This window comes from Bremia lactucae, linkage group LG1, assembly GCF_004359215.1.
Source record: "Bremia lactucae strain SF5 linkage group LG1, whole genome shotgun sequence".
NCBI classification, from domain to species: domain Eukaryota; phylum Oomycota; class Peronosporomycetes; order Peronosporales; family Peronosporaceae; genus Bremia; species Bremia lactucae.
In genome coordinates this window covers 2,176,194-2,185,457 of record NC_090610.1, presented here as the reverse complement: position 1 = coordinate 2,185,457, position 9,264 = coordinate 2,176,194, and the positions used below count along the sequence as shown (strand labels likewise).

Here is a 9,264-nt window from a genome sequence, read left to right as displayed (position 1 = left end):
TACTATTATTTAGTAATTGACCATCCCCTTAAGTACAACAAATGTACTTAATGGAGACTGTGTAACATTAGGGCAACTTTAGCCCGTTACATGATAATTAGAGGTTTTTTATCCAAAACTGGGTTCACCTCGCCATAAAAACAGAATACATGTATTAAAATTAATGCGAATTGTAACGGGGTGTATCGTTACATGTGATTAACACTTATAGGTTTTTAATTAATATATTATCTAAAGGCAGATAATATTTGGAGGATATTACTTTATATAGTAATGTTCAGAAATCTTATCCATAATAGGTATAGACCATTATATCTATTTATCCCGCAGACTAATCAACTGTAGATGTTAACAAAAGAGAGAGACAGATAAGATAAAATAAGATTTCAATTGCATGCTTAGTATTAGTTTATAATTAATTCAGCATTAACAGATAGAAAGAAGAGAAACTTAATTATATTAATACAGTTTTTATTCAACCCTCATTAAGCTAGTTTTCTTACAGAGAAGTCTTCCTCTGCACGTACTAGTGTACGTGAAGTGACGTAAGGCACCTTTCGCAACTGAAGCAGTGCGAAGTGGACTTGTACTGAAGCAGTACAAGTCGTAGTGCCCCCGTTACAGTTACAATACACTTAAATCGGGATATGTTTTCGAATTCGCGGTACGAGACACACAATTCTTGCCAAGCCTACAATGTTGAAGCATCAAATTAAATTGTACTTATAGCAGAGAAAAGCAGCACAAGCGAGCATCGAAAGTGAATATTCTTTATAACATATGAATAAAACTTCTTTCATTGCGTTTTTTTTTCACAGCAATACGGCATCAGCCACTATCTCCAACCGAGCTGACCTAGAAGCGCGAACAAAATGACTTTTTACATAGTTGCTGAAAGAAAAATTATACCGTCTCGACGATCTCTTCAAGCGTCTTCAAAATTGCATCATATAAGCCTAATCGTTAAACATGGGAATCGTCGATTTTTTGTATATCCAAATTAATTTTTCTTGGCTTGGTATTCTTGCCGTAAGTCACCCGACAGTACTTAGCATGAATTTGGTGCTTGCTGGCCAAGTATTCCATCACCTCGTTAACCATGTTACCATGGATACAGATTTCCTCCATTTTATTTGTGTCTTCACACTTCTGCACGGTAGCACTACAACCCCATTTCTTTCGTACTTCCTTCGCAAAAATTATGCCATTGATACCAAATTGCTGGTAGTAGGAAATTTTGATGCATGCTGAATTTTTGCGATGCTTTTTGGCGTGAATCGAAATAGGTTGCAGAAAGCCTCCATGTAGTTTGGCAGCATGGGTCGGGAAAAGTTTTATTTTGTGGTAGTGTGTACATTTAGACAGCAGCAAACTTAACATTTCTGGGCGTGAGAGACGGTCTGGATAACCGCCATCAGGCACCTTTTTGCCATATAGGACACATTTCAGCGGGTCATTAAGGAGTACAAATTTTTTGTTGCTTTCGTCGACAAGCCCTTGGCTTTTAACGAATTGAGCGAATAAATCACGAATTTGAGGAAGTGACCAGTAAGTTTGGAGCTCGTGACCAGTGGTATCGCTTGGCAAAATAGGAAACATAAGAGTCTTAAGCGCAGGCGTGAGTCCGACACTTTCCTCCACTTGTGGAGCGTATTTTCCAGGAATAAAAGCATCAAGCGTAGCATTCTCGCTCTCAGCGCTTAGCTTTGCACTTTTTAAATCTTTTATTGTAGAATAGGGCTCATGTGATTGTACGTCTCTACGCAAACGATGTACAACATAGTCCGTGACAATTGATACGAAACAACGTTTCCTTTTGTATAAGAGATTCACGCACCGGTGGCTTCTAGCAATGCTAGTTATCGTTTGGATACCGTTTCTGTCAGCAACAACCAGCAGCCCATGCGCTTCCATAGCTTTAAGGAAGAATAACACTTTCTTAAATGAGCTTTGCTTGATATTTAGCGACACCCCCGCACGACGACACGGTAGCAGCACATTAGCATGAAAAGAGCTGGCAAGAATTGGCAGATCCTTTTCACGAATTTTGCCAGTCCTAAGCGCTTGCAGAAGTGCTTCCACATAATATTTATCCATGTCCTGCTTTATTACCGCCTGGAAGCCAGTCGTGGCCTTTTCTTCTTCAAATGTTACTGCTTTCAGCGCCACAGCAGCGTTTTCGTCTTCTCTAATGGGCACTACTTTGACGCCAAGAAAGCCTGCATTAGGCAACCTCTGTGGTCCCATTCGCCATAACGAATCCCCTACAACGTGCCAGAGTTTCAATGCTCGTCCCTTGTTGCCATTTCGTTTCACCTCCACCGCGTCCATAAGCATCTTCCCTACGGCAATAGCACATGGATTACCTTTGACATAAACAGCACGGAGCTCATTCTTTCGTAATGACTGCAACTGCACTTCACTTGCAAAAACAACACCGGGCATCATCACGTCGGCTCCTCGTAACACAAACTCACTCACTGACGCGTGCACTTCTAGCCTTGGTAGAAGCGACGGAAAGCGCCATAATGCGTAGACAGTGAAACATAAGTCACCTTTCCCAGACGTGTCAAAAATTAATGGCTCCTTAGTTTCCTCTGCAGCGTAAACGACGATTCTTCACGGCCGTTGGAAACTCATTTTCTTCACAACAGCCTTAGAGGCAATCAGCTGCTTCATATCAATGTCATTTGAGGTAGTAATATTCTTGGCCACGTCGAGACGGAGCTGCTTCGTATCCTTATTCATGAGCAACACATTGCAACTCAACTTGGCAGGCTTGGCAAACATGATACCGTTAAGAAAAATGGGCTGTGTGCCAGCACGGGTCGATGTAATTACATAAAAAATAATATACATGAAAATTCCATTCAATAAGATGACAACTAATACAAATCAACACTAGGCAGATACGTGCATATCCGACCAAAACTGACGCATGACAGGCGTGGCTACATCGCCGAGAACTGCAGACAAACCAATTTATACACGAAGAAACAGAAGCGCATTACTATTCCTGTCGAAGGGTAATCGTGAGCGGAACAACGAAATATGCAATTTGTTTAAAAACTTGATGCCACTTGCTCACAAAAAAGCAGCCGCACCATCAGCTTTTAATTTTTGTCTCTCGCCCTATGTATAACTTCTCTGGTGTCGTTTCCTTTTAAACTCTTGCTTCCTTTAAAACGGGGTAGGAAGTCAAGATTTCGACACGGATGATGTGGACCGGAAATTGCCGAGGTCCGCGCGGATGAGAAGTTGGCATCAAATAAGCATGAAAAATATTGTTGTTCGCCTTCAAGCATCCTCGTGCAGATGCTAAAGAGGATCTTGACGGACCGGTGAGTGGTTAATGAGGAATACAGCGTGCGATGCCAAAATGTTGGACACTGAGATGAAAACTCAAGCTAGGTCAGTCAGTTTTGATAGGCAGATAATTCGAATAACATTTTAATCGATTCTTGGCAAAAGCATGTTTGCGAAGCCTGTTAAAGTAAGCGGTAACGTGTTGCTTAAAAACAAGGATGCCAAGAAGCTTCGCCGCGACGTGACCGAGCGCTTAATTGGTCCATGTAGTGATTCATATGATGACAAATTGAAGCAGCTGCTTGCTTCAAAGGCTTCCGTAAAGAAGATGAGTTTCCAGGCGCCATCGAAAATTGTTGTGTACGCCGCAGAGGAGACTAAGGAGCCATTAGTTTTTGACACGTCAGGCAAAGGTGACTTTTGTTTTACTGTTTACGCATTGTGGCGCTTTCCGTCGCTTCTACCACGGCTAGAAGTGCATGCACCGGCGAGTGAGTATGTGCTACGAGGAGCCGACGTGATGATGCCTGGTGTTGTTTTTGCAAGTGAAGAACAGCTTCAGTCTTTACAGAAAGGTGGGGTCTATGCTGTGTATGTTATTGGAAATCCTTGTGCGATCGCGGTAGGCGAAATGCTAATGGACGCGGCGGAGGTTGCACGGAATGGCAAAAAGGGACGAGCATTGAAACTCTGGCACGTTGTGGGGGACTCATTGTGGCAAATGGGGCCACAAACGCTGCCTAATGTGGGCTTTCTGGGTGACATAGTAGTGCCCACTGGCGAAGACGAAAACGCTGCTATGGCGCTGGAAGCAGTAACACTCGAGGAAGAAAAAGAGACGACAGGCTTTCAGGCGGTGACCAAGCAGGAAATGGATAGATATTACGTGGCAGCACTACTACAAGTGCTTAGGACTGGCAAAATTCGTGAAAAGGATTTGCCAATTCTTGCCAGCACATTCCATGCTAATGTGCTGCTACCGTGTCGTCGTGCTGGGGTGTCGCTGAATATCAAGCAAAGCTCATTTAAGAAACTATCGGTGTTTCTTAAAGCTATGGAAGCGCATGGACTGCTGACTTTAGCGGACAACGATGGTGTCCAAACGATAACAAGCATTGGCAGACGCCACCCGTACGTGTGAATCTATTGTATACGAATTGTAGACTTGCGTCGATTTGTGTGTAACGGTATGTTAAACTTTTATCCAAGTAGAGATGTGCAATCACACGAGCCTTATAAGACTGAAGATAGTGTTCAGCAAGAAAAGCAGACTGTTGCTCTGAAACCAGCTGGAATTCATTCAACTGTTCCTGGACAACACGCTCCTGTCGTGGAAGAGAGCGCTGGACTACCGCCTGCGCTCAAGACTCTTTTCTTGTCTATTTTACCAAGGCCTTCAACAGGACAGCCGCTCCAAAAGTACTGGTCAATCACCGAGATACGTGAACTCGTTACTCGGTACATTGAAGATCAAGCCCTCGTAGACCCTACCAATAAGGAATTTGTGCGGCTAAATGGCCCGCTTACAGACGTCATTTATGGTAAGAAAGTTCCTGCAGGTGGCTACCCTGACCGGCTTTCTCGCCCAGAAATGTTTAGTTTGCTACAGTCCAAGCTGACGCACTACCATCGGATTAAACTTTTCCCGACCCATGCCGCCAAATTTTATGGTGGCAATTTGCAGCCTATTTCAATTCATGTTAAAAGGCTAAAGCAACGAAGTAACGCGACCATCACTACCATCTCCTATTACCAGCAATTTGGTATTGATGGTGTGACGTTCGTGAAGGAAGCACAGAAGATGTGGGGCTGCAGCGCTACCGTGCAAATGTCTGAAGACAAGAGCAAAACTGAGGAGATTCAGATTCATGGTCATATGGCTAACGAGGTGCTGGAGCGTTTGGCCACTAAATACCAAATAAATGCAAAGTACTGTCTTTTGACGTACGGCAAGAATATGAAAGCCAAGAAAAAATAGAAATTCGATTTTAAACATCGTGTTGGAACTAATAAAGACATTTTACGACGCAGCAGAAGTCGCTTCTCCGAAAGATGATGCAGTGGAGGGTTCCGACTTGCGCTTTTTTTCTTCTTGTTGCAAGACACAGTCTCTTTATTGAATGGAGACGTACTGGGGTGGGAAGATAGCGCGGCAGGCAAAAAAAATCAAATTGATTTTGAAAAAATAATATTTTTTTTTTTTTAATATTTCTTATAAAACATTAGATGTCTTTGCTATGTGGACTTGTTCGAAGATTATTTTCTTTTTTTAGCTTTCTTGTGCTGCTTATTCTTGATGCGCTTGGCTTCGATAGGATGGCGAAGCACCACATGGTAAAAAAGTAGCGCTAGAACGCAGACAATTGTAAAATAATACGACAAATATGCCCGGTACAAACCGTATGTTGCTTGAATTGCTGCGCTCATCTGAAAAATTATAGGCACAAGAGCGTGCATGACAGACTCCACCTTGTTATCTTGCAAAAAATCTTTGTATTTGGCTGCCTCCTGAAAATTTACGTTTCCACCTCCACAAATTCGGCAAGATCGAATGCAAAAGCCACAGAAATCTCGCAAGTTCTTAAATCGATACACGCAGTCGCAAGCAACGACTCGGAATGTTGGTCCCACGTAAACTACATCGCCACTTTTTGCTGCGACAACTTGACGAGTTGCTCGGGTAGTAAATTCAATCATAATGGATCCAGGGCCACCGTCTTCAAAAATACATTTCGGACAGTTTTCAGCTGTAATTTTTTCACAGGATGACGATTTCTTAGAGGAATTTTCATATACCAAGGCAGAATCTTGATCAGATGTAGCACCAAAGAAAGCCGTCGGAGGCAGTGGAATCATGCAGTCAAGCGACAGGCTGATAAGGTAAGTGAACATGCTCAGAAATACAACGCACGACCCACCCTCTATCAGCAAATTATTTGAAAGCTCTGACAATGGAGATTGCGCAATACCAAGGAAGTATACCACTTTGCCTACCCACGGAAAAATAGATAGCAGCAATAAAGCAAACACCGAGTGCTGCATATGTTGCTGATCGGAGGGTCCTTCAATGTTACCACCAAGAGCGAGCAAATGCAGAACGAAAACGATAAACGACGCGACCACCAATAGCCCTAACATGTTTATAAAATCCATTGATGACGGACCCTTAATACGCCCCACAAGCTGCACAACAAAGTGAACAATAATGATGATCATCCAGCTGCGAAGCTTAAGTCCAGTAGTGACTTTATTTAAATTTGACACGATGGGCGCTAAGACAAAGCGCTGTAGTAATGAAAACAACTTTGTAAGCGCGTATAGCAAGCCAAGAGCGTATGCATACAAAGATATGACCTCAGCAGCCACGCGAGCAGTCAAACTATTAAATAGCTGCCCAATGGACAATACCTCGTCAAAACCAAAGTAAATTACAACAGCAGCTACAGTAAAACCAGCAGCACCCATCGATACATACTTGTATACGCCAACGTTTAATTTGCCAAGCGCATAAACGACGTTTTTAATAAATGCTGGTGTAAGAGCTGCAAGGTTAAGCATCGATATCAATGACGGAAAAGTATCTTGACCCAGGTCTTCCAGCAATGCTGTGGGTTGCAGCTTAAAGCGAGTCTGCCANCGAGCTACTTGTGCCGAAAATATGTGTAAAATCAGCGCGTAAATAATTACAAACACCGTCATGAACTTTGCACGCAGCAAATGCGATACAAATTGTGGAAGCAAGAGTGCATAGCCAGAATACTCGCCGGGATAGTAGCCATCTTGCACATACATTCGGTTTTTTAAGACGTTAGCATTCATCACCTCATCATCGTCACCACTTGCTCCACCTAGCAGCGTTTCTTTCGCCACCGTAAGTCGTTTGATGGGATTACGCAAAAAATCTCTTGTATCAAGATCCACAGACTTGTACAAGCTTTCGGCTACAACTTTTAACAGTTGATGACACCATAGCAAGCAGAAATGGTCAACTGTTGTCTGCACCTGTGGAATAGCAGAGGTAAGTACCTCAAAAGCCTGCGTAGAATCGGCCATTTTGTCCACACAAGTCAAATGTGGCTGCACAAGAGGATCTTTGTGTCCACCTGCAATGGAGATATACACTACATTATCATCCTTTCCTTTTTCTGAGTGCATCCTGTCGTAAATTGCGCTCATCTCAACATCAAACGGATAGGGAGGGTTGTTATACGGCACTCCTAGAGCCACTACATGCTGAATGGATCGCTTCTTGTAATTGGGCAACAACTCAGCGGTACGAGCAACGACGCCACCCATAGAGTGTGCCACAATCACAATACTTTCGGGGCTATTTAGTTGCTTCTCGCTCTTAATATGTTGCCTCTTGTATTCTTTCAATATTGCACGCACCACGTCGTTAAGGTACAAAGCTTGGTCAGTGATGTAGTTGCCATTAAGACCCGTGGGTTCGTCATTCAAGTCGAGTGCAAAGATATCAAAGAGTGTTTCATTTGTGTCCCATAAATGCCGCGAAAGCGATCGAGCCTGTTTGTAGCTACCCATGTGCCCAGGTACGAAAAGGACGGGGACACCCGAGAGGGAATTACGTGCAGACTTCATGTCCACGCGGTAAAACTGATATTTGTCATGTGACGGAGTAGACCGCCATTTTACAGGCGAGAAAACGGGCCAAGACCACGTCATTTCGCAAGCAGAAACATACTTTCTAGTGGCTACCTCATCGAAAACGTAAAGTGCCGTTAATAGCACGCTTGAAAAAGCCAGCAGAGGCAAGAGCAGCTGCGATGCTGTCATAGCTTCATGTACACGTGGAATAATCGATAATCGTTCCTTCACCAATTACTTTAGGTAAATGGTGGCACGGTACCTTAAATTAGCAGTCTTTTATGAGCTAAAAACCATTGTTGCGACCATAGTTGCCATTCGATCGGCAAATAATGTTTGCAAGTCTATTGGAAATGATTTGATCGTCAGCAACGTGAATTCTATATGCTCGCATGTCTATGTGTTGTCCCGCTGGTTATAAAAACTTATCATAATCAATGCTGCGGAAGTCGCATTTTACCCTTTAAGAAAAAATTGTTTAATTGAGCTGATTATATTTTCTGGCCGCAAAGCTCAAGATGTTGACGATTACGGTTGTTAGTCGTTCCGACTAAACTCATAATTTATAATCAAAGGTTTTGCTTAAACTCCACCCTACAGTCGAACTCAGCGTTCAAGCCTCCACTTAACAGCTTACAAAGCAAAAGTTCAAAAAGTGAGAGTACGACCATCAAACACGTCTATGTTACACAAAAAACTGCAATAGAAAAATCAAAGGCTCGCTGTAACGGGGCACTACGACTTGTACTGTTTCAGTACAAGTCCACTTCACACTGCTTCAGCTGTGAGTGGTGCCTTTCGTTAGGTGACGTACACTGTACGTACAGAGGAAGACTTCTCTTAAGACAAGTTAACTTAAAAAGGTAAAATGAAAACTGTATTAATATAGTTAAGTGTCTCTCAATCTATCTTTGTAAATGCTGACTTAACTATAACCTAATACTAAACATGTAAATGAATTCTTATCTCTATCTTATCTTGTAACTCTCTTTGATTACTTCTACAGCTGATTAGTCTGCGGAATAAATAGATATAATGGCCTATACCTATTTATGGATAAGAATTCAGGATATTACTATATAAAGTAATATCCTCTAAATATTATCTACCTTTTAGATAATATATTACTTAACAACCTTTAAGTGTTAATTTCATGTAACGATACACCCCGTTACATTGAGCGTGGCCGCATTACGACGTGCCCGCCTACAAATCAGCAGCGCAAATTATGGTAGGAATGAACGCCTTGTAAACAGCAAGCTTGATATATGATTTCCTGCCCCTATCTCGAAAAGAAAAAAAATCATGTTTTGCTACGTAATCAATATTTAGTTGAGACTATTGTTTATGTTT

The 9,264-nt window shown here is 42.4% G+C and overlaps 3 protein-coding genes across 3 annotated transcripts; 1 reads left to right on the top strand and 2 right to left on the bottom strand.

Annotated features, from left to right (window-relative positions):
- Nucleotides 1-564: 564 nt before the first annotated feature.
- On the bottom strand, nucleotides 565-3,352 carry CCR75_009579 (uncharacterized protein). Its single transcript, XM_067967618.1, has 2 exons — nucleotides 1,838-3,352; nucleotides 565-1,759 (listed from the first exon to the last, which is right to left on the bottom strand). The coding sequence occupies exons 1-2, from the start codon at nucleotides 2,446-2,448 to the stop codon at nucleotides 964-966; spliced, it is 1,407 nt and encodes a 468-aa protein (XP_067822498.1). The 5' UTR covers nucleotides 2,449-3,352; the 3' UTR covers nucleotides 565-963.
- Nucleotides 3,353-3,472: 120 nt separating this feature from the next.
- Nucleotides 3,473-5,495, top strand: CCR75_009578 (uncharacterized protein; the record flags this gene model as incomplete). The annotated part of the gene is made up of 2 exons (XM_067967617.1): nucleotides 3,473-4,437; nucleotides 4,519-5,495. The coding sequence occupies 2 exons, from the start codon at nucleotides 3,473-3,475 to the stop codon at nucleotides 5,282-5,284; spliced, it is 1,731 nt and encodes a 576-aa protein (XP_067822497.1). The 3' UTR covers nucleotides 5,285-5,495.
- On the bottom strand, nucleotides 5,478-8,100 carry CCR75_009577 (uncharacterized protein; the record flags this gene model as incomplete). Its single annotated transcript, XM_067967616.1, has 1 exon — nucleotides 5,478-8,100. The coding sequence occupies one exon, from the start codon at nucleotides 8,098-8,100 to the stop codon at nucleotides 5,563-5,565; it is 2,538 nt and encodes an 845-aa protein (XP_067822496.1). The 3' UTR covers nucleotides 5,478-5,562.
- Between the last annotated feature and the right edge of the window lie 1,164 nt (nucleotides 8,101-9,264).

Coding starts and splice junctions, on each gene's coding strand:
- CCR75_009579 (XM_067967618.1), bottom strand. CDS start 2,448: ATGATGCCCGGTGTTGTTTTTGCAAGTGAAGTGCAGTTGCAGTCATTA. Junction 1,760..1,837: donor AGCATTGCTAGAAGCCACCG/GTGCGTGAATCT, acceptor TCGTTTGCGTAG/AGACGTACAATCACATGAGC.